This window comes from Lepisosteus platostomus, chromosome 4 (assembly GCF_059453375.1).
Source record: "Lepisosteus platostomus isolate fLepPlt1 chromosome 4, fLepPlt1.hap1, whole genome shotgun sequence".
Classification (NCBI taxonomy): Eukaryota; Metazoa; Chordata; class Actinopteri; order Semionotiformes; family Lepisosteidae; genus Lepisosteus; species Lepisosteus platostomus.
This window is the reverse complement of record NC_142614.1, coordinates 76468306-76493801: the sequence shown is the minus strand read 5'-3', so window position 1 is coordinate 76493801 and position 25496 is coordinate 76468306. Positions and strand designations below refer to the sequence as shown.

The 25496-nt window shown below is 42.3% G+C and overlaps 1 protein-coding gene across 2 annotated transcripts in view; it reads right to left on the bottom strand.

Annotated features, from left to right (window-relative positions):
- Window positions 1-25496, bottom strand: part of LOC148673874 (dedicator of cytokinesis protein 2-like) — a 260919-nt gene that overhangs the window by 24694 nt on the left and 210729 nt on the right. For both annotated transcript variants that reach the window (XM_088630800.1, XM_088630801.1), the window contains 4 exons: window positions 13467-13545; window positions 1939-2039; window positions 975-1033; window positions 246-394 (listed from right to left, as the gene is read on the bottom strand). In XM_088630800.1, coding sequence (XP_088486926.1) covers window positions 246-394; window positions 975-1033; window positions 1939-2039; window positions 13467-13545 — 388 coding nt within the window. The remainder of the gene's footprint in view (window positions 1-245; window positions 395-974; window positions 1034-1938; window positions 2040-13466; window positions 13546-25496) is intronic.

Here is a 25496-nt window from a genome sequence, read left to right as displayed (position 1 = left end):
CCCTCATCACTACCACACTACAGTGTACCTCAAATCCTGTCCATACCACATTGCTCCCCAAATCTAGACACGGTTTTAATCAAATTCAATTCCAGGGAACAGATTAGCCTGTAAAATCATTCATGGAAATACACACGATCTAATGGTTCCCATCCAATGACTGGATCTGTTCATTGTGTACTATAATAATAATAATAATAATAATAATAATAATAATAATAATAATAATAATAAGTGGCTCTCACAGTGTTGAAGTTGCCCCTGATGTTGTATTCACACAACATCATGTCGTAGAAGAGTGGGAGGGTGAGTCTCTGCAGCTCAGGCTCTGGCACCAGTGTCACTTCCAGCAGGGGGCCCACCAGGTCCGGGATAAACGCCATCTTGTGCTGCCCTGTAAGAACACACAGGCACACAGTGTGGACATACTGGGACAGCGCTGGAGTACAGGATTGTGTGGACATACTGGGACAGCGCTGGAGTACAGGATTGTGTGGACATACTGGCACAGTGCTGGAGTAGAGGATTGTGTGGACATACTGGGACAGTGCTGGAGTACAGGATTATGTGGACATACTGGCACAGCGCTGGAGTACAGGATAAAGATCAGATAAGATAAGATCACTTTATTGGCCATATACAATTTCTTGCATTAGGAATTTGTCTTTTTCACATATCCCCAGCTTGCTCTCCATGAGACACAGACAGGGAGAGAATCTTGGGGTCAGAGCACAGCGTTAGCCATTTATACAGTGCTCCTGGGGTTAAGGGCCTTGCTCAGGGGCCCAATGGAGTAGGATTCCTCTGCCAGCCACGGGATATAAACCAGCAACCTTCCAGCCACAGGTGCAGGGCTGGTGTGTGGTCAGTGAAGACAGTACTGGGGCACAGGGCTGGTGTGTGGTCAGTGCAGACAGTACTGGGGCGTGGTCAGCTTGCTCATTGTCAGAAGTCTCTGTGCCTCAATGTCTTACCAAGCCGATTCCACATATCCCTGATAGTGGCTCCAAGGACTCCACGCATATCCCCATACCTGCAGAGAGAGGTGGGAGGGAAAGGAATTACCAGAGAGAAAGAGAAGAAAGGGATACGAGATCAGAAGAATAATTAACAAAGATCCAACCCAGTGTGAGTTGGTTCATGTTTCTCTGTTCTTTCTGAAAAATTGCTGGGTTGACTGTGTCAGTGCCTTCAGTTCAGGCCTCCCTGTAGTCTACAGTATATTTCTATTGTTTTGTACTGTAGGGACCAATGTGAGTCTGTTGGTACAGATCACAGACTGTGAAGAAATCCCAGCAGCTCTTACTTAGTGAGTTCCTTTGGTTTTCAAAAGCGAATCCTATCAAACATGTATTACTCTTTTATAGAAATTACTTAACTTTTTCCTTTATCTGTTTGTTCACATCACTATTAAAAAAAATACCTTCAAAATGTTGTGAACAGCAGCTCTAAAATCAATGGCGAGCCCTTAAGCCCGCTGGCACAGCTGTATGTCCAGCAGATCCTGAGGAAGGCCTGTGCCATCACTGAGGACTCATTTCTATCCTTCATCAGTCTTTTGAACTTTTGAAGGAGGACGTCTTCACAGCACAAGACAAATAAAAGAATATTTACTTTGTTCCAGAGGCCATCAGGTATTTCAACAATGAGTGTAAACATCTTCTTACTATGATCTCTACTGGAAAAAGGCCCCTCTACAAATATACATGTACTGTAGTACTGTCTTAAATATCTAACGAACTGAGTCCCCACAATGTACAATATTACAGTACTTTCATAATCATTTTGGAATGAAATTGAATTGAACGTGGAGTTTTATGTTAGGTTAAGTCATGTAATTGCAGGAGGTAGAAGGTGGAAGAGAAGATAATTGGTGTGTCTTTATTGTTATCAGTAAACATGTGGACATTACTGCAGGAAAGGTGAAAGAGTTCTGACCTGCAGAGGATGGCTGCTCTCTTGGTGGGGGAGAAAGTCTCCAGCTGCAGGCTCCTCTGGGTCAGGAATGCCACAGACAGGTGAAAGAAATTATTCCAGAGCTGCAGGCAGAGGGAGAGCAGAGAGGAGCCACAGTGAGTGTGAAAATAGAGACATCTTGACATTAATTCCCCATCTATGAATTGGCTTCATTACTCTGCTCTCCTCCCCACTGATAGCTGGTGTGTGGTGAGCGTTCTGGCGCACTATGGCTGCCGTTGCATCACCCAGGTGGATGCTGCACGTTAGTGGTGGTGGAGGGGATCCCCATTACCTGTAAAGCGCTTTGAGTGGAGTGTCCAGAAAAGCGCTATATAAGTGTAAGCAATTATTAATTATTATTATTAATACCACAGAATAAAAGAAACACACACAAGACCAAATGAGAGGCCATTTGTTATTTAATTGACCCAGTATCTTGTTCAGTTGTGTCCTGAAACATCCTACTGTGTGAACTTAAACAATATCTTAGAAGAAGGCTCCACGGCCGAAATGTTGTGTTTTCTTTCTTCCTTTTTTAGAAAGATAGAATAAACCTATTACTTGTTCCTTAATATCCTAGGTGGTTATTCCAGAATCCCACAACACCTTTTGTAAAGTTGTGGATCCTGACTTCAGTTTTAAAAGAATGTTCCCTGATTTTGGATAATATCCTGTGGTTTATGATCAATACCTGTCTCGATTTTGGATACTTGAATCAAGATCCCTTGTAGTTTGTCTTCTCTCACACCTCAGAGCCAGAGCAGAAGAAAGATGTCACACCCCTCTCACATGCAGTGTGAGAACAAACCTCTAAACTCATACAATATACAGTAAGCCTCAGGTTTGCAATGCTGGGCTGAACACTGAAGCAGGTTTCAGATGCAGTTTGACAGAAGGGGTATTTATTCCCAGGACTCTGCCATAGCTTTTTTATTACCTGTATTTAAGGGAAAGCAAAAGCTGACTTTAAATAAGGAAACAATGCTTTTCCATATACTGTAAGAATAAATGTGAAATAAAAATATCAGAATAAAAAATAAGAACTTTACTTTTATCATATAATGATATATTTTGATGGGAAAAAATGCAGTCAGATGCATGGCCAGCTTCATCCAGGCCCAGATATCACAGAAATGCTTAATTAAACAAACAGATAACAATGCACAGGGACATGTGCTGTATGTCGAAGACCTTCAGGATTGCAGCAACGACAAGTGCAAACTAACAATTCTTCTGCTTCTCTGGCACCTGGCTGAGGGGGGCATTACACAGGGAAAGCCATTGAGAACATTGAGAAGTCCGACAAACTTCCACCAACTGCAGTTGATCATACAGTATGTGTATTTATACAGTAGATATATTTATTCTATATTCTATACAATTCCACACTGCTGCTCTCAGGGTCCCCCCCAATCCAGGAAATTCATCTTTAACACTTCCACATGTTAGAGAGCAGCATCAAGTCACCAGGCAACAGCATTATTACCAACATGAAGCTGACTTAGTTATTGATTATTAATGCTTTATTTATCTTACTTGTTAATTAATCATTACAGTTGTAATTATTCATATCTAGTGGGGGAGCTAGTTTCCCAGGTTTGTATCAAGTCCTTGACCAGAAGAAAAAGTGAAAGAACAAGCACTTTCTTACTGTTACACGTGAAACAAAGATTTACTATATCTGAAATATAGAACATGGAAAGGTTTATTCAATGCTGAAAAGAAAAGAAAACAGACACAACGTTTTGGCTGTAGAGTTGTTGACCCAGTTGTTTCCGCAGGTGTCCTCTGAGGGAATATCTCTAGGAATGCGAGTCCTACTGTATCACATGATTGTCATTTTGTCAACAGTGTCTGTTGCCAGACTAATTCTCATAGACACAGGTGAGCCAAGCCCTGCTGAAGAGCTGCCTCAATCTGAGATGGGGGCCTCAAGGTTTCACCTACTAACCTGCTTGTCGCCCTGAGACAGACGACACAGTTAAACTGTAGATACAGCCCGTGGTTCAGAGCACAGACTAGGCAATGATGAGCTACTGTACTTCTTAGTTATTAATTTTCCTTAAGTGAGTAGCACTGAAGAAAATACAGTCTGCTTGCGTCAGTGTACTCTAAAGGGCTGTTCCTCCACAGGCTGTTAGTTCATCACGTGTCCTGCTTGGGTGTACGTCACTCAGAGAGAGCGTGTCAGTGCAAGCTCATTATGTGAACGGCCATCTCTGCTGTAAGCTGCCCTATGACAATGAGCTTCCGAATTGCAGATTTCTGAAGCAGCTTGTTTGCTTTGTTTTGCACTGGATTTCTCCTTTAATTTTTTCTCAGAGGGTTCAGCCAACAGGGGGCAGTGTTGCACATTAATGTTGCTGCAGGAAACCTTGTCTCAGCTGTCAGAAGCCAGCTGTCAGTTCTTCACAGGACAGGTTTGGTGTTGTGCTCCAGTAGTCAGTCTCAGTCCCCATGCTCTAATGCCATGTGAACACCTGGTGAGTAACTAGCAGAAGCAGGAAGAGCTGTTTGCATGTCAGGGCTCTGACATTGACCGCAGGAGTTAATAGCTATGGCAAAAGTCTAATCAAGGCACTTCACACCCATTAAGGAAATGACAAGCCCTATAGCAAAGATGCTGTATGTAACCTTAATACTCTACAAACATTGTCAGTTGTCTTACACAGTAAAAAATCATTCACTTGACAGTTGCAGAAATTAGTTAATATGAGTATTGCAAAGCAAGGACCTGTGTCACTATCCCGCCATCTGGAGCTGTGTGCTTAGGGTATACAAAGCACTGGAGAACTGAAGAAGACATGCTGGATAAGCCACACAGAAATACTGAAGCAACAGGAAACTCTACACGTGTTGTCTATTTTACAATGAAATTCGCAAACCTCCTGCACACCATCGCAGCGCTCGCTAAAAGGGACTCTGCTGCCCAGCATTTCAATAAGGTTGAGCAAATGAAATGCAAATGTGATTTTGTCTGAATTCGTATCCTGGCAGAGAGGATTCTGTGCATGTCGTGGTCAGTGCTGCCAGCTAGGTAATAAATTACTGATACATAAGCAGATTATTTTTATGTTATTAAAATTGTTCCTGAAAGACGATACTGATTGAAGGGAAACTTTAGTTTCAAGGAGATTCTCTTCTCCACTTTGCACCTTTGGACTTCTGAAGACTGTTGTCGATTTTGGTTTCTCTATTATGTGAAGTGCTTCGGGGGCGACTCATGCACTATGCATTATTATGAAAAAAAAAACAAGAATCCAGTCTGAGAACAGGCTACCTTTATCTCTAATCAGGATCTGAACAGAAAATGACAACCTGGCAAGTTAAAAAATTTGGAAAAGGGCAAAAAAAGCTGCAACTGTCAAACAGAAACAGAATCACAAACCTGCCCTCTAGCAGCCAAACAAGCTACAGTAGCTCCTCTCATTGGCAACGTTTCTTGTGTTTTGTCTTTCACCTTGAGTTGCTGGCGAGAGCTGTCCCCAGGGAGCAGGCAGGTCAGAGCTGTTTGTGTTCATCAGAATTGAAGAGGAGGGGTGTGTGTCAGTGATGGAGGAGGAGCGGATCAGAGGAACATACCTAGTGGGGTTCACATCCTCAGCCCTGCTTTGTAATGTCATTACAGTCGAGCAAAGGGGAGGCTGGGCCCGAGCAATTCAATTACATGGCAAAAAAGAAAAAGCTGATTGATTTGGCTAGTGGACGCTGATTATAATGACTTAGATTGCCCTTGCAAGACAAACATCTGGAGAGAATTATATTCTTCCAATCTCAAATGGGCTTTAAATTGAATAGAAATGAAAACAAAAACATATGCAACACTCCACTGGCAGCATTTTGAAGCACAGGAGTCATACGAGCTTGAGAAACGATGGTTTCCACAGAAGAGGAGCTGTGGGATGCAGCAGTCAAGACTGTAATGTTCCTCACTGAGGGGGCTCCTTCACCGCTGACTGACCACACAGTTTTTAGATTTGACTGCGGTGGACCTGCTGACAGGTTTTGAAAATGAGAAAACTTGGTGAATCAAGCTTCACAATGTGGCTCAGAAGCTTGCTTACACATGCATGATGCTTGTGCAAAAAGAAAACGTGTGTTCTGTATGGGCCCCTCCTCAGATACTGCCGGACGGCTGATGTTGGCATGCAGAATGGTCAGACCCCACCCAGATAACACAGAAGACTGGACTGGAGACACCACTGCACGTAGAGATAGCTTGTTCACTCTTTATTGTGTGTTGAAGTAATTTTCAGACCAGCCTACCTAAAAATCCCCAGACCACATAGACAAATATTTACACATCTGAGGGAGGAAAATGGAATCTGGTCTCAGCGAGCCAAAAGAAATGGTATCACACTTTAACATCTATCCCTCCCAGCACACAACTGGGCTAGCTAAAAGGAAACACTTAAACAAACTAAATTGCTTGATAAAATATTCAGCAGTTGAGGCTGTGCAGCAGGATGCTGCAGGCTGCTAAAGGAAATTGAAATTGTGAATGGTCCATCTCTCCCCGCGAAACATCCCTGGAGGAATGAGAATCAGGATCTTTGCAGCACTGCATTTCTGCCAGGGCTGTGCTTTTAAATATAAATAAAATCATGCATCTTAAAAGACTTTTATCTGATCATACACAGATACTGCTGATAACACTTAACTTGATTTTCAAGCGTATAAAATCATGCATGTTAAAATAATTTATACATAGTTTTTTCATTTGCAGAAAATAAAATGTACTTGATTTTTATCTGCAGTTTCTTCCTTCATTTCATTGTAAACCTGTGCTCAGTTACTGATTCCACAATGCTTCTATAGAAAGTGAAGGTTAGAGCCCCTTCTTTACATCAATGACATGAGATCTTTAATGACCCAGTAGTCAGATCCTTGGTTTATCATTTCATCCAAAGGAACACAGAAGTGTGTTCCCAGTTACCATACCGGGACCTTGGATTTATAATCCGGCTCCAGGGGGAAGAGAGCTGCCTACTGGTGTACCATCAACCTAGTTTTCCTTAGAAGTCTCCCATGCAAGGACTGACAAGGTCCAGCTTCCTGTTGCACTCAGAAGATTAGATCTCCCATTGATACTGGACTTCTTTCTACAGAGAAATAAAGCTCCAATAATGAGACACCGTACTGTCAGCCCAGTGGAAATACTGGAGCTAGGATCACACAGGAGACCTATCTCAGCTCATTCCTAGCGTTTGCAGAACTCTAGAAACCCTTATTAACCTGACCACACTGTGCCATAATGAGAGATGTGAAGCTACAGCAGAGCAACAGCTCAGTCTGAACAATCAGCATAAATTTCCAGAAAATGCAACAATCCTCATTGTCGAGGAAAACAACACTATAGAGTCAACCTGTTGATAGAAAGCGTAAGCCTGAGCAGAAAAACAATTAAGCACAAAATGAACACATTTCTAATCGGCAGCTTGGTCATTTCTTCAGCAGGGCCTGATGCAGACTCTTGGGAAGAAGGCTGATGTTTGTACCACACATGCAGCATTACTTTCAGGAGTGTGGCCTGCGCGCTGCACTAGATGTGGCTCATTTTAGTACGCGAAGACTCTTGAATACTTCCCAACTCCTGGGATCCCATTAAGACAAAAACTGAAGCCTAGACATCATTCACAACGGTGTCAATGACTCGGGCTGAGCAAAGAAAGAGCTCTTAAATCCCCAGGGCATTGGGGGTATGGTAGTGGTCTAACTGCACAGTGACTAATAGTACTAATTGAACTTAAGGAAATAAAAGATGTAATTCACAGCCACAATTAACACAATTCTTCCAACAGTCTCTTGACTGTATTGAGGTAATAACCACTGACTTGAAAATGTACTTGATGTATTTATAATGCAGCCCCTGTCCATAAAAAGAGTAACAAGACAAAAAGAAACAAACACAACCAAGTTATTAGTAACTAATAATAAAACTCCTTGCATTTTACAGCCTTTTTTTCACCTCAACAATCTCAAACTGCTTCACATACTGGTGGAGACTCATTTCAGAGGTGCAGTTACTCTACTCCAGCAGGCTCACTTTAGACCAATAACCCTCACTTCTGTCACATCTGAGTAATAGAAACAACTAAAACTAAACTAGAGGATCGTCTGTATGGCACTAGGATTAAAGGGCACAGTAAGTGTGGATTTAGAAATTGTTAAGAGTTCTCTGAACAAGCAACAAAAGCAATAGATACGCAAAGTTAAAATGTTACTGAGATACATGCCATATGAAATGTACCTACTGTATATAGTACATACATTTATTTAGATTTTCAGAAAGCCTCTGAAAAGCATCTGTTAGTCCCTCTTGTAGAATATTAATTCTCAAATTCTGGTGGCAGGCATTTGGGAAATGCACGTGTTTGGAATTTATTAATAAGTTACACTAAGATAAGGGGCAAAAGCTCAAACTTATTATGATATCATTAGAGGAGCACCACAGGGATCTGTATTAGGATCACTGGTCTTCCTGATTTTTATGAGTGATATAGTTTCGGGGTGGCACGGTGGGGCAGTGGTCAGCACTGCTGCTTGGCAGTGCTGGGAACCTGAGCTCAATTCTGGACCTGGCTGCTGTCTGTGTGGAGTTTGTATGTCCTCCCCATGTTCATGTAGATTCCCTCTGGGTGGACTGGTTTCCTTCCACAGACCAAAGACATACTAGTAGATTAATTAACTTCTGGGACAAATGTCCCTGTTGTGAGAGTGTGTTTGTGTCTGCAGTGGAATGGCATCCTGCCGAGGGCCTGTACATCTCTCCCAATTCTCTGAACGGGAAAAAATTAGAAAATAGATGGATATAGTTTAAAGAGATGGAAATCACTGAGCTCGAAGAAACTACTCATGAAAATAACTAAAATGTCTATGTTGACTTCAAATTGGAGGGGGGGGTAAAAAAGGTATTCTCTAGAACAGTCTTGTTTAGAATATAGTATACAACATTTGTGACCACATTAGAAAATACAGATATTTCTGATGAATTAATCAATTCCAGAGCAATATAATACATTCTCTGGCTTTAAGGAATGTCCTACACTGTCAGGATAAAATAATTTCATCATTTCAATCTTGAAGAGAAAAAACTACTGTATGGGAACCTGTTTGAAATCTTCAAAATTGTCTAAGACACTGACAAAGTCAATCCAATGGACTTTTCGTAGTGAAACACAAATGAGAGGACACAAAATGATTCACATACATGTCCAGTCCTATTGCTGAACTGGCTTAGCTTCTTTAAAGAAACAGCTGAATGAGACTCTCAGATCAATAAGATACAGTACTAGTAGCCAAGCCACCTTGTTGGGCTAAATTACCTCTCTCAATTGTAACATTCCTTGTGGTTTATCTTTCATCTTGAGTAGCTACTAAAGACAGATTTCTAAAGGATTTATTGCCTCAAGTGAAATGCTTGCATGTGAACTATTTGAATTTACTGTGCTAGTGCACTTAGCCTGAGGAAGATATTACACAACTTTGCTTCAGTTAATGTACAAACTCAGAGGTGCCAAGATCCCTGATCTTACAGACTGCAGTAAAAATGATTGGTATTGGGGTGAGAAAAGATCAGTCCCTCACACCCAATACTGCAAAGCAACAATAAGTGGATTTTGTAAGAGAGAAATGACACAGAAAGACCCCATCCTTAGAAACCTAAGAATATAAATGAATGGAGTCTTTCAGGTACTGAATTCAGTTCAGGTACTGTATCTATCGTGGCAACTCTGATCTGGTCCAGCTTCAGCTATTTTCTTCCTTTAAATCCTAGTAGTGATGCTGAGAGCAGATCCCAAAAGAATCCAAGATCTCCATACTACCTGTCCCCTCCAGATTCAATTCACAGTGTAGCTGTAAGAATATGATAATGGAATGTAAGAACATTAGAGCCAGAAAATTAGCCAAACGAGGCAGTGCCTGCCACATAAGGCAGACAGTTTGAATGACAGAACAACATTCAAAATGTCTGCCTTTTTGGCTATATGTAGTTGATAGGATCAGAGGATCTTATCCAGGCACAACTTTAAAGAATCCAATGAATCAGTTACTGAAAAATTACTGCATATATCATTTTTGCATTATGTAGATTTAAAATAGGATCTCTACTTTTAAATTCTTCACATTTGTGTATTGTAGCAAGGTTACCTCTATATCAGCACTTTACCCACAACTCATGGTTCCCGGATTGTGAATTCTTTGCAGTGTTTTAAGTAACTAGAGGTCAGGACTCTGATGAGCTACTGTAAGTACTGTAGCTTCCTGGAAGATTGCTTATTCAGCATAATGACTACCTACAGTTTCCTATGTTTTCTACATGACAGAAAGGACCACTCGACCCCCCTCCAGGATAATAGAGCAGTGTCCTGCCTTTAGTACATTACAGCCCCTTGTTCTTGTCAGATAGCTTGTGTGTCTCTGTGCCAGCAGCGTCCTCAGCAGGGCTCAAGTCTCAGGCCAGACTAAATTGGCTTCCTCCTCCCAGGCAGTATTGTGCTCCATGCTTTCATACTGGACCTCTCTTGTCAGTTTTACGAAGCCCCGATAACTTCGACCTCACCCTGCCTGGCTTTACTGAACTTGTTCCTATAGCACCCATTCCATGGGAATTTTGGTGCTAATGGTGTTAATCTTTTACTATACTTCCCAGGAGTTCAGTCGTCTCCAGGCAGAGCTCTAATTTCAGGCAATCCTCTCTGCTGTGAGCCTCTGCTATCCCTACAGGGTATTCCTCTACTACCCAGGGCCTCAAGGTCTCTCATTTTCTCTTTCTCCAAACACAGCTGATTAAACCCCTGTTACAATCCCAGCTGATCCTGTTTATGGTCTTGCCACACTGTATATCTTTGCATTCTGTTAGCCTTTTTCAACTGTTGAAAGCATTTTCATATGAGTCTAAAAGAATGCCTTTCCTGTTCTTTAGTATAAGTGGCAGAATAAGATCAAGACCTGAGATTTGTTTATCATAAGGAATGACACATAGCCTATCTGATTCATACAATCAACATTTATAAAACTACCTTGATCAATATTGAGCTAGAATGTTTAACCCTGATACTGTAGCTCTTTACGGAACACAGCTGACATTACCTGATCATTTAGTTACACTCTGGCAAGGAAAGAGTAGAAACACTGCCAGTGGATGAACAATCCACTGACAAATGGATCAGATAGACTTGGCTCTCTGCCTGGAAACATTCAAGGGTGCCATTAACCTTGGAGTGTGTTTACCCCAGCATTTCACTCAACCACTGAAACCAAAGATTAGTTCTGCCATCAACCAGAAGACACAATCGATGGTAAAATCAAGCGAACTATATCTAAGAAAGTTTAGAAACAAGAGAAGGCCCATCCAGGTTGTTTGGTTAATAGTAGCTAATTGATTCTATGATCTCATGCAGCCATTTCTTCATTAACAAGATGGTTAAGGATGTGAATGATAGTGATGGTTGGGTAGCTTCGTCCAGACTCCCGCATCCCTTTGTATAAAGCAATGTCCCTTGTGATTAAGATGAACAGGTACAAGAATTCATCCCCCCTCTAGCATTTGAAATGAGGACTTTCTTTTTACTAGTCCAAGACCTTAGCCACAATGCCATGCTGCTGCTGCTGTATATACTGTACTAGCCAGAAGATGTCAGCACAAGAATAGGTGCTAATTGAGACGCGCGTCTTAAGTAAATAATTACTTTAGCCTACTGGACAGTACTAGGTTACAAGAATGGAAATGGCTGATGAATACTACATTAGGCACAGCTCCTATCAGTCTTCAGCAAAAAGTAACACCATAACTGGTTTCAGGTAAACTAGTGTAATACAGTATGTCCATCCACTGAAGCAAAATATGTAGCCCTAACTTACAACTAAAGCATGGCAAGGAGGAAAACATCACAAGCACATGTGGCAGCCTGTTAGGTACTGTCCCCAACTGTAGCAGATGCACACAATATCAGAGGCATGTCTGACAGAATCAGGCACCAGCTACATCCTTAGAAAAGACAGCCTAGGGCTCTGCTTCACAAGCTGAGATATGTAATGGACCCCCTTAGTGATACAGGCCCCCAGAACTGATTTCCGCCTGGAATTTTCTCCCCTTAAATATATGGGTATACCTCTGCAGCAGAACAAAGCAGAAGTCAGATTCAGGTCTTAAATTGAAGCTAACTCTCTTGGCATTGAGTGTGAACAGTCACATTTCTTTTATCTCTTAGGAAGGATGTGTTCTTGTACTTTTTCTATTTGAGATTTTCTCTTATACTGTAGCATAGACTGTATTTGGCTCACTATCCAAAGCTATCTATCTTCACACCTGGTCAGGTGGAAAACTACTCAGTCTCACATACCTTGAAGTCAAGAATAAGATCCACAAGGTCTTTAACTTGAGAACTACTCTTTACTGATGGCTCACTCAGCTACAGTATAACAAGCCCCAAGCTGGACACATATCTCACGATCAAGAGATTTTCACAAGAGTGGCAGCGCTTTGTTTCTATTATCTGTGCTTGGTATTATGACCAACCTCATGCCTAATGTAGACATCAACTTATTCAAGACATTAAGCACAGCTATTTAGCTATTCCAGTAAAGTGAACAACACACTGGCCTCTTTCGTTTTAACATGCATTGGGCATCAGACATACTATCTTATCCTAACAGTTCTAGGCCATTGCTGGAGCTCACAGTTGCACTATGCCTACTTTCCTTAGCCATCAAAGGTACTGTACATTGGTTTGGACACACAAGCTGAACAGGTGATGGATACATCCCAGAGAGATGGGATGACAACTGGCCAGTGGGATTCCCCCATCTATATTTCAAAGATGTAGCTAAAGAAGATGTCAAGACACAAGACACCAATGTGAACCACTGAGGACCACTTGTTCAGGACCAGAAGGACTTCACAGGTGCAAGTGAAAACCGTTGCAATCCTCACTCTAAGGAGAGCTCACATAAAGACCATGTTTAATCCACTGTTTGATTTATATAATTCAGAGTGACTGGTTTTCAAGCCTTATTTAAACTAATTTAATTTCCACTGTCACAGAAAATAAAATTCAAATAAAATGGTATCTACTGAAGCAAGGAAGGACAGACAGAGATCCTACTGTTTGTACACCGCCTGCAGTTTAGAAAGTTCCTCCAGCTCCTGATGAAGATTCTGAACCTGGAGAACTCAGTTCAGACAGCTGGAAATAGACAAAACTCTACAAAACCACAGGAGTCTCCACCCCATCCTCAACACACAACTGCAGATCCTACTGTATCACCAACTAGAGCATTTATTTGTAGTTTTCATGTAATGGCTGCAGAGGTCCAACAGTCATCTCATGAGTTAGTGTCCCCGTCTGCACTATTGACTGTGAACAAGGTGCTTGATCATGTTGAGCCACTTTCCTACTGCCAATTTAATCTCCATGAGTGGCAGGATATTGATTTCCACACATGGCAGTGTTTAGCTCTCTCTGGCCCATCAGAGTAGGGATGTTCGAAACTGTGAGTCTTACCTGGAGCTCAAAGGTGATGCCCTGCAGAAAGCTCTGACACAGAGTCTCAGCAAACTGGCTGATGGCTCTCAGAAATACCCTGGGGAGAAAGAGAGTGTAACAAAGGGAGATTAACATGGGTACAGAAGTGGAGGAAAGTGCTGAAGTCAGGGGAGTAGTGAGGGTGGAGGACACAGAGTAAGCAGTGGTAATCTAGTTTGTTTAATAGCAGTTAATTGATCGCAGGATCTCATCCAGTCTTTTTCTTGAATACATAATCAGCGGAAATTAGGTTCAATATCTTGTGCATCTTATTGCTTTGAATCTTGCAGAGGACTGCCAAACACTGAAGTTATTCCCTGACTCTCCTCGGAATGTTATTCCTTGGAATCTTTCTCCTGATCTCTGTATTCAGGTGGCATCAGCCTCTCTTCCACCCCAGCAGCTCTGAGTCTGTAATTCAGTTTCTGTTGCTCTGGCCTTTGTGACTTTGTGTATCTTGGAAAGCTCTTTCTGATGTCTGGCTCATTGCTCTGATCTGCCTTCTAAACAGCCGGATTATGCTGGAGTCATTTCTGTATGTAAATGACTCTATGCTCTCTATCACACTCAGCAATCCCCGTTCTGCCTGCCTTGCTTCTGGAGAAGGATTAAACTAATTAAAAATACATATCTGAGCCGCATTTGTTCTCTGGGAGAAACTGTTATTTTTATTTCTATTCACCTGAAAGCCTTCCCCTGACTGCCTATGCATAGCAATTGTGCTGGGGACTGATTAGAGTTCTGAGGAGAGCTCTCCTTGGCCCCAGGTCACTCAGAAATCTGCACAGCAATATTACAAGTCTGACGGGAGATGTACTGAGATGATTTTAATACTGTACGCTAGTGAGGTGTGGATGAAATCTGTGCTGCTGCATTTGCGAGCATGATTGTACTGGGCAGGGTCACCTGCAGCACTGTAGACCCTTTGGCAATGACTCCAGTGCACCACATCAGATGTGCCACAGCCAAGCCAGCGGCTGTTCACTGGCCAGAGTCGCCACCTTGCACTGCAGGTCCTCCTGGTCACTAGTTCTCCGATGTGTTTAACATTCCACATCTGGGTGTGCCATGCAAACCATACTTATGTATTACTTAATTTAAAACCTCCACGTGATATTATTGTAGTTGAGGGGGTCATCAAATTGTCTGAAGGTCCAAAAAGCAACACAGCATTCTATGAGATTGGTACAGTGGGCCTACACTGTACTGTATCACTGTATGAGCACAAACTCAGATCTTTATCTCATGCAAGTTCCCTCTGCATTTGACTGTATTTTGATTTTTTGTGGATATTTTAGACATGCTGCTGCAATACAATTGAACAATCACCTCTTTGCAATGACCTTTACCACCCCTTCCAATCTGGTTTCAGACAAGGCTGCAGCACAGAAACTGCCCTGTTTAAAGTTGCTAACAATATTCTTATGGCAGCTGGTTTTGGTTCTCTATCTATACTAATTCTCCTAGACCACTGTGCTGCCTTTGACTCTGTTAACCATGACATCTTACTTTCTCATCATGAGACTGTGTTTGGAGTGTCTGACATCACTCTTAAATGGTTCAACTCTTGTCTTACTGATATCCGACACTACTTCTCCTTGGGATTTGTTTTCTGAAGTGTGGTTTATTAAGTCTGGTGTTCCCTGGGGTTAAATACTGGACTCCCTGTTCCCAATTATATATTAAAATCACATTGATCAAAATATAATTTTTGCTGATGACACTCAGATCTATCCCCACATTAAACCTGACACTGAAGTAGCTGTCTCTGTATCAGTTGTATCTCTGATATAAAAATCTGAATGATTAAAAATTCCCTACGTCTTGAATTTAGACCATAATGTATGGGGATTCATCACTCCAGGTCTGATGTACTGAAGGTTTTGTGACAAAACTGAGTTCATGCTACAAAGCACCTCCCCGTACTGCATCGGCACTGTGCCTCAATTTCAATCAGAATTGACTAATTTAGGGGTGATATTTGAGTCTGGCTTGACCCTTGACCTATTCATGTGCAGAATATTTTAAAAACAAAATTCTTTCATCTCAGAAAATCACCACACTGCATCCCATGTTGTCTATGACTGTTGCAGAAAAGCTGGTCAACACATTTGTCTTTTCTAGAATTGATAACTGTAATGCCCCGTTTGCTTTGATAACTAAATCCACACAATATGTTTAGAATTTGGCAGCCAGAATCCTGGCCAGGTTCTGAGCCACTGATCACATTATGATCACATTATTCTTGGAGCCCTTGCACTGCTTCGAGTCACCTTTAAGATTCTCATGAATCTCACCTATAATGGTTTATGTAGTTTAGCTCCACAGTACTGTACCTATCTGACTTGTTCCCCATCTAGCAATTAGAATTCTGTATTTTCTGTCTGTAAAAGGAGTGATGCATTCTTTTGTAACTAAACCCAAATAAGGTGGATAAATAGTCCTAAGTACATTAAAACTCATTATGGCATAAAGACTGCAGGGAAGGAATCTTTATTTCACAAACTCTGCAAACAGTCTAACACTGTGCATTCCTTTTACATCCTGAACAGAATAATTTAAACCTGTAACCTGTGTGCAACAGCTGGCCTATCACTGCTTAGTTATTACTTTATTAACAAACTGTGCTGAGAAACCAAGAACACATGGAAATGTAATGCTCAGTATTCCCTAACTATAGGTGCTATAATTCCCTAACTGTAGGTGGTATAATAATTATATTATGACTTCACATGTAAAAAGCAAGTTGATGTCAGGACATTGTGACACCATAAGAAAGATTTCCTATTTTTTGCCTAAAATGCATGTTTGCTGATAATCACATTTTGTCACTGCTGAAGCAAAAAAGAAAAAGCCAAGAGTAAATGAAACAGCTGAAGACAGCAGAGAAAAATAAGACAAGCTAAGGATAATTCATAAGGAAATAAATATAAATCTATTACGTTTTGTCCAAAGTGCTGAAATAGATCAAATAGTAAAAAAACTATTAGCATGGAGCAAGTTCATGAAAAATCTACACATAAACACCCCCACTCTAGTGTCACAGTGTCACCTTGTCTTCTGCTGAAAAAGAATTCTGGGTTTCAAGGGTGACGTCAGTCTGTACCAAGCTCAGTTCCCCCTGCGCCCTGTTACACACAGACACACACAAGCTCGCCCAAACACACACATGCTTGTCATTTTACAGTCAGAAAGGTAGCGTAAAGGTTTCGCAAAAACACAATATTAATGGAGGAAATTAATTTTTATATCTAAGTTAGGGAGGATTAAACCCTAATCACACCTACTTTCAGATACTCGCATGTACAGTAAATATCACATTTCTCGCTTACTTGTTTTCACCAGGCACCCCTCTCTCTACCTCATCTTTGCCTTGCAGCAGCTGCACGCCTCTATGTCAGCCTTATCCTCACAGAAGATTGCCACTCTTTTGGCCAGTACCGCATACTGATTGAAGTCATGCCTCTACAATGCCTTAAATTGGGGTTTGGCTGTACTACTGATGTGATATTAATGGATCGGTGCAGGAGATAAAGAGATATGCAAATCTCTTTGATTGCGTGACTCAGGTTGTCGTGAAGGAAGGCAAACTCTGGAAAGAAAGAAAGCAGGTGGGAGTCCTCCAGTCTTAGTACAGCCAGAGTTTTGGAAAAGAGCCTAAGATCCACACTGTCCAAGACTGAAAGTTTGACTTATAATTTGCAGCATGAGCCCAGATTCATCTGCTGCTTGTATTGCCATAAACCTCTAATCTTTGTTTCAATGCATCTTGAACTCCATGTGTACAGTTCAACTCCAAAAACATTACACTTCAGTGTCCCCTGCAACTATAAGTTAAGAAAGTCAAAGCCATTTAAAATGCTACTTACAGTCCTATAGATGACTCTGCTGAGAGTTAAGGTTTAAATTGTCAAAGATAAAACAACCTTTTTACTGGCCTGTGTGCACGCCTTGGTGTTCCAGCTCTGGCTGATTTATTGGACAGACAAAGTGAGTGCCGGTGTAATCAAAGGACTGAAAACATCTCTGTGCAGCTGTCAACTGAATTTAGATAAAGGAAGAAGCACTTAAGTCAGAATGTTAATATTTTCACTTTGTTTCTGTGACTTAGTTGAATTATAATTTGAGGAGATATGGACATCTGGATGCCTTGGTATGGTGGGTTAGTGATCTCTGTGCGCATCTGGACGCTGTGCTGTGATGGGCAGTGGTCTAAAAATTGATCTGGAGAGTCATATGAAGGACTTAACAAAAGCATCTTAAAATTAATTCCTATTGATTTTAATTTTCTTAATGGTATAAATTCCTGTTTTTTATTTATCAGTGTCTGTGATCTGAAGCAAACGTATCTGCTGTCACTGCTCATTCCTCTGAAGACTTTTACTCTTGTTCAGTGTAGTCACTCCCTCCTGCACAGTATCATCTGCAGAGAACGCAGTGCGCTCTCTCACTTTCAGACTGCTCCTGGTGCTGGCGGATTGAAACCAAATCTAATCAAAGACAAACAGAATACAGGTCTTGTTTGCGAATGATTTATACATGAAAGAACAAGAGACAAAATGTGTCTCTCATGATAAAGGTGCTTTGTTAGTCATCATCGCCTGGATCGCTTCCCTCACCACTAACAGCTTCACTCCAACATGGCCCAAAATGATACGAAAAGATGATGCTTGTGTCACTGGGCTCATATACAGTACAGCCACCAGAATGACAATGCAGAAAAGTAAAATCTCTAGTGATATCACCCATTTAATGACTGCAGTTCTCACACTGTATGTCCTGCAAACACAGACGTTTTGGGATACAGTAACTTGTACACTGGTGACAGATCACAGTGCCCATGCGTGACATTTCACCACAGCCTTGAGCTGCTTGAGCAAAGTGTAGACAGCATGACTCGGCAAGACACAGCAAAAAAGCAATACAGTGAAACAATTACATAACCAAATACTTTTAATGAAATCCAATGAATATTGATAATATAAAATCATATTTACATACATCAAGTACTGAAAACTTAACTCCATCCTACCTTTTTTTGGAATGCTAGTTCTTGCTCTCCAAGATGATGCTACAAAGTCCATCAAGCTTGTTTGTAGTACAGTAGTCTTACAGCTACTCTCTGACCTTCAGGTTTTTTGTGCAAAAGAAAGTTTTTGTTCAATTTCAACTTCAGGCTGCTCTCCTATAAGCATGCGTCCAGCAGGTGGCATTAAAGGGTTCGTCTCAGCTGATTCAGTCCCAGAGCTGCTGCTCTGGTTATTATTTTCCCTGCATGACTGCTCAGCACAGCAGCTGCTCAGCACCGCATTACCCTTGGCACACAAGGAGACGGTAAATGTGATCACGTTTCTGAAATTTCTGTCAACCTATTCCACTATTTCAATTTCTTTTTTAATATAGACTGTACAGTATGTGTGCAGATTTTGCAAAGGTATTCAAACCCTTCTATGGTGTCCTATTTTGTGAAATTACTAAATTATGCATATGTTTTTAATCTTAATTTAGGGGAAACCTGAATGCTCAAACAGAACACTTCTAAGGACAGGAAAAGTTGCAGGAACTGACTGCAGAAACTAAAGAGAAAACTTGAAATGTACAGTACTATTTGTTTAGAAGTATTTTTGGCAGCAATTATAGCAAAGAATTAGTGGTAAGTTTCTACAAATGTTCCATACTGGCTTATGGAATGCTCTCTCTTACAGAAAGTCTTTCCGTACTGTAGATTTTCAATAGGATTCAAGTGAGGACTTTGTCTGGGTCACTCAGGAACATTCGCTTTCTTTTTCTCAAAACACTCCAGTTTAGCTTTAGCCTTGTGCTTTGGTTCATTGTCCTGATGGAAGATACATTTTCACCCCAGTTTTAAGCTTTTAGCAGACTGAAACAGTATTTGGCTGTACTCTTTTCCATTCATTTTCCTTCAAATATAAGAAGTGTGCCAGTCCCTAGTGAAGAGAAGCATTTCTGCAGCATGATGCTGTCACCACCATGCTTTGCTGTAGGGACAGTGCTCCTTCAATGTTGTCGTTGGCCTCAGCGTGGCCTTCCTCACCCATTTCCTCCTTGCTCATTTTTTCCTGAGTGGGTAGACTGTGTTGACAGGCAGTGGTATTCAGAAAGTTTGATATTTTGTACCCTTTTCCTGATCCGTGTTTATCCCTGACTTGCTTTGAAAGTTGATTAGTTTCTGTACCTGAAATGTAATTAACTGATGAAGGGACCTTACAAAGACAGGTATTTGTATTCTGAAATCACGAAAACCATTATTATTGCGCACAGACAGAGGTCACTCAGCTAATTGAGTTGCTAAAGTAATTTTTGTGTACTTACTGTACATTTGCACTTGCATTTTTTAATTTGAATGTTTGGAGTAGGTTGTGCACATAATAAATATAAATTGTTACTTCAACAATATGACTACAAACTTTAAATTAACAAAGTGTAAAAACTGGACAAGGGCATGAGTCCTTTTGCAATACACTGTATACAGTAAACAGTATTGGTTCTGTATTGCCTTTTCTCTCTGATCTCTCTTTTGTTCTTCCCTCTCTGTCTCTTCCTCCCGCTTTACTTCTGAAAAAACAGTCATGGTGAAGCAGCAAGGACTAGTCAGCAAACTGGTCATTTTCTCTGCCCATCAATGAGAATCCAAATCTCCACTCGCTAGCCAGGCTCCGGATAAAAGATATTGATTGAAATCATCGTTATATGGGAAGCAGAAACAGAGCTATTCCTAAATAATGTGCTGAAACTGAACACTCAGTGTCTAACTGAACTGTTCAATTCACATCAGCACAGACATGTCTTTAGAGAAAATACAGGGGTGGGAGTGGAGAAGTAATAACTCAAGCTGAAGGGAGAGTTCATGTCTGAAACTGGTGTGTTGACTACACCATCAATCACCTCCCGCTGATCTGCACCTCTGGACATGCTGACCAGTCAAGGACACACCACTGAGATCTGCCACCTCTGGACACGCTGACCAGTCAGGGACACACCACTGAAATCTGCCACCTCTGGACACACTGACCGGTCAGGAACACACCACTGAAATCTGCACCTCTGGACATGCTGACCAGTCAGGAACACACCACTGAAATCTGCCACCTCTGGACACGCTGACCAGTCAAGGACACACCACTGAGATCTGCCACCTCTGGACACGCTGACCAGTCAAGGACACACCACTGAAATCTGCCACCTCTGGACACACTGACCAGTCAGGGACACAGCACTGAAATCTGCCACCTCTGGACACGCTGACCAGTCAGGGACACAGCACTGAAATCTGCCACCTCTGGACACACTGACCAGTCAGGGACACAGCACTGAAATCTGCCACCTCTGGACACACTGACCAGTCAAGGACACACCACTGAAATCTGCCACCTCTGGACACACTGACCAGTCAGGGATACACCACTGAAATCTGCACCTCTGGACATGCTGACCAGTCAGGAACACAGCACTGAAATCTGCCACCTCTGGACACACTGACCAGTCAAGGACACACCACTGAAATCTGCCACCTCTTGACACGCTGACCAGTCAGGAACACACCACTGAAATCTGCCACCTCTGGACACACTGACCAGTCAGGGACACACCACTGAAATCTGCCACCTCTGGACACACTGACCAGTCAGGGACACACCACTGAAATCTGCCACCTCTGGACACGCTGACCAGTCAGGGATACACCACTGAAATCTGCACCTCTGGACATGCTGACCAGTCAGGGACACACCACTGAAATCTGCACCTCTGGACATGCTGACCAGTCAGGGACACACCACTGAAATCTGCCACCTCTGGACACACTGACCAGTCAAGGACACACCACTGAAATCTGCCACCTCTGGACACACTGACCAGTCAGGGACACACCACTGAAATCTGCCACCTCTGGACACACTGACCAGTCAGGGATACACCACTGAAATCTGCACCTCTGGACATGCTGACCAGTCAGGGACACACCACTGAAATCTGCCACCTCTGGACACGCTGACCAGTCAGGGACACAGCACTGAAATCTGCCACCTCTGGACACACTGACCAGTCAGGGACACAGCACTGAAATCTGCCACCTCTGGACACGCTGACCAGTCAAGGACACACCACTGAAATCTGCCACCTCTGGACACACTGACCAGTCAGGGATACACCACTGAAATCTGCACCTCTGGACATGCTGACCAGTCAGGGACACACCACTGAAATCTGCCACCTCTGGACACACTGGCCAGTCAAGGACACACCACTGAAATCTGCACCTCTGGACATGCTGACCAGTCAGGGACACACCACTGAAATCTCCCACCTCTTGACACGCTGACCGGTCAGGAACACACCACTGAAATCTGCACCTCTGGACATGCTGACCAGTCAGGGACACACCACTGAAATCTGCCACCTCTGGATACACTGGCCAGTCAAGGACACACCACTGAAATCTCCCACCTCTTGACACGCTGACCGGTCAGGAACACACCACTGAAATCTCCACCTCTGGACATGCTGACCAGTCAGGGACAAACCACTGAAATCTGCACCTCTGGACATGCTGACCAGTCAGGGACACACCACTGAAATCTCCACCTCTGGACATGCTGACCAGTCAGGGGCCTCTTTATAGAAAGAGGTTGCTGTTGTATATAAGACACATTATGTTCCATGTAAGTGTTGTATATTTTTATAGTAATGCTAACAAACGGGAGCTGCCCAGCCATATTGGTGAAGCTTCATTCAACAAATAGAAGGGCTGGGTCCATAACTGTCTGAGTTTTCAGCACCACTCTTTGGAACGGTAATCTGAATGTTACATATGAAGTAAAAATAAATAAGGCTTCTAAACATGAATTGTGGTCACTTTGAAGTGCTTGTCCTCTCAGTAAGAGTCCATTATTTATGACATACACTGAGATGAAATTATGCAATGGAAAAAAAGAATCATCTGCAGAGGGCACCCAGCTACAAGTTGATGAGAGGAGGAAAGATGCAGGAGTGAGATCTGCCTTTGCTTTGATTCCCAAACTGCTGAACCGCCTCCCCATGCTCTGTTTTTTCCTTTCTTCTATTTCTGTTAGGAAAGTGTAGTCTGTAATGTTTGTGTTCTGCAAAAAAGAGAGGTTTCCCCTGAACTGTCTCCATCTTTTTTTCCCATCCTGAACTAGACACCTCACTTTCCTTCACTGTATAGGCTTGAGCTGTTGCCATTTAATTCCCATTATTATGGGAGCCAGTATTACCGTACGTGTATAGGTGTAGAGGTAGTACACGACGGTCACAATGATGTTTAGAAAAATCCCTTTCCCGTTACCGCACTAGAGCTATGAAGACATGACAATAGAACAACACTCACATGGCAGGAGGGGAATGGAGCACAGAGAGAACACAAGGAGGGAGTACTATTTACTAAAATAGAATTCAGAGCCGTTGATCGTGAGAAGGACATCTGTGGAGAGCTATTCATTAACTGCATCAATGTTTGTGAAGTGTCTTTAAGGATATTGATCAAGTAATCAGATTTATGAAAAATCCAAGTGAATCACTACTGAAGTGTACTATATCATTAGATATGCCACTGACTCAGACTGTCTCAGTAAAGCATCGATCACTGTGTCCCGTCATGCATACAGTATACAACATTTGTGCTACAGTACAGTATGTCTTCCTGCAGGCACCCTTGCCTGTACTTTACTCTTCCTTGACACAGAGGAATGGAAGTGAAGTAAGTGAGACTACCGATCACTGTCTGTGTGCAGTAACACTGCTGCAGTACGTACAGCACCAGGAGTGCTGTAGACTGCCTGACACTGCAGATCACTGTCTGTGTGCAGTAACACTGCTGCAGCATGTACAGCACAGGAGTGCAGGAGACTGACACTGCAGATCACTGTCTGTGTGCAGTAACACTGCTGCAGCATGTACAGCACAGGAGTGCAGGAGACTGACAATACAGGGTACTGGCTGTGTGCAGTAACACTTCACTGTTAATAAGTGTTCTGAACTGCAATCGAAAATCATTGACTCTTATGGTAATTCCTCTTGAGTAACTTAGCATTATATTTTTGGCTCTTTTACATAAATTTACTTTTTTTTCCCATTGCCTCTTGTTTGACCTCACTGTGCTATACTTCCCTGTAATGAGCTGTGATTAACAGAGCATTTTTTCCACCATTACCAACGACACTATTCACAAAAACCACTAGACTTATAACGAGTATAATATTCTTCATTACATTAAAGTAGATCTTTATTCCATGCTGATCAAAAATGGTTCTATAGGATATGCAGTGGCGATGCAGAGATATCCCACATACATCTACACCTCACTGCTCCCCCTGCTGGTGACAGTGATGAGGGTTCGTCTGGGGGCCATGCTGGCCACCCATTCTCCCGTACTTCCAGCACAAACCTCTCCTTCCTGAGAGAACAGCACCCCCAGGGGTGCATGTCTTCTCCAGCAACATCAAATGAGGAATGAAGACCGGTTTGCTGAAAGAGACCAAGCACAGCTGCCTCTGCTCCTGGTACGAGGAGCAGCCTGTCTCTCAGTGCTGAGTCTGGATGTGTCTTTGTCTCAGCTCTGTTCTTCACTGCTGCACGAACTCCTCACTATATTTCAGGTGCATCTTTTATGATTTGTCTTTATCTCATTCCTGCCTTCAATTTGCATTGCATTTCTGTTGAGAAACAATTTCCTGTTATTTCCATTTTATTTTTTATTATTGCCCTGTAGCCACTTAAAGATGTTCTGAGACAAACAGTGTGATGAACCTTCTGATGAAGTTTTCTCTTGAAACAAAGTTTTCAAGCCTTCTACTCCGGTGCTGGTATATTCTGCACTTTGTCAACATCTAAGGAAACACCAGCCTTTTCCATAAATACATTTCAGTAAGTTGTTTTTTTTAATGAATTCAGAAATGTGGATTTCCAGTTCCAGAAAATAACTTTTTCTTCTACTTCCTCCGAAAGGTTTTCATTACTGCTCTCACCACAATGGCCTACTGGGACAGAGCTTTAATTAACACTTGAGGTTAATGAGCTCTCAAGGCAGCTGTACTGAATATCTCATTGCAATCAGGCTTACCTGCATTAAAGGCTCACTTACTGCACAGAACAAGACACAAGTATTGGCAGCAGCCCTGCAGCGGCGAGGGCCCAGGGTTCAATTCTCTATTTGTGTGGAGTTTGTATGTTCTCTCCGTGTTCACATAGGTTTCCTCTAACAGTCCAAAGACATGCTGGTACAGTAATCGGGCACTGAAAACAATGTGCCTTGCAGTGAGTATGTGCATCCTGCCTTCTACCCAGTGGTTCCTGGAGAAGGCTCCAGGCCACTGCAACAGTCAATTGGATAAGAGGTTATTCAAAGTGCTGTGAAGATAATATCTAAGTAAACAACCTCATAAATGCAGGGTCTTGGAAGTACATTCCTAAAAAAAGTGTGTATGCCCTGGAATGTAAATTCTCTGAGAAAATGGGGGAATCTGACAGTGTTCAGGATACTTGTCTGAACGCTCATCTTTCTTGAACTCTGCAGACATATCACTTACAGTACATAAATACTTTGTTTTGTGTAAAATGGTTTGTGCAGTTGCCTGTGCAAGTTTGTGCTAGACTGTGCAATCTCTCTGGGAGTCTGGTCCACTGGTTTTTATTCACTGCTCAAGTTTTAGCTTTAGACTGGTTCCGCAGCTCTCGGGGGGACAGGTCCAATGTCAGTACATCTGGGAGGTAATGCGATAATGACCAGGACCCTTTGAGTCTACCATTAGTAACGATACGATTAGTGTCTTGGAAGATTAGTTACAGTCCACCATAACAAACAAAAGTGGTTCTTTGTGAAGTATTTAATTCTCAACACAGCTCCATCAAGCTGATTGTAAATAACTGTGCCAAGGGTCTCAAATTTGTGTCCACCTACTGTACGATGAGTGCAGCTGCGTCCCACTGGCCCTTCTAGGGACCTCAGGCCCCAGAGAGACACAGTGCTGCCTG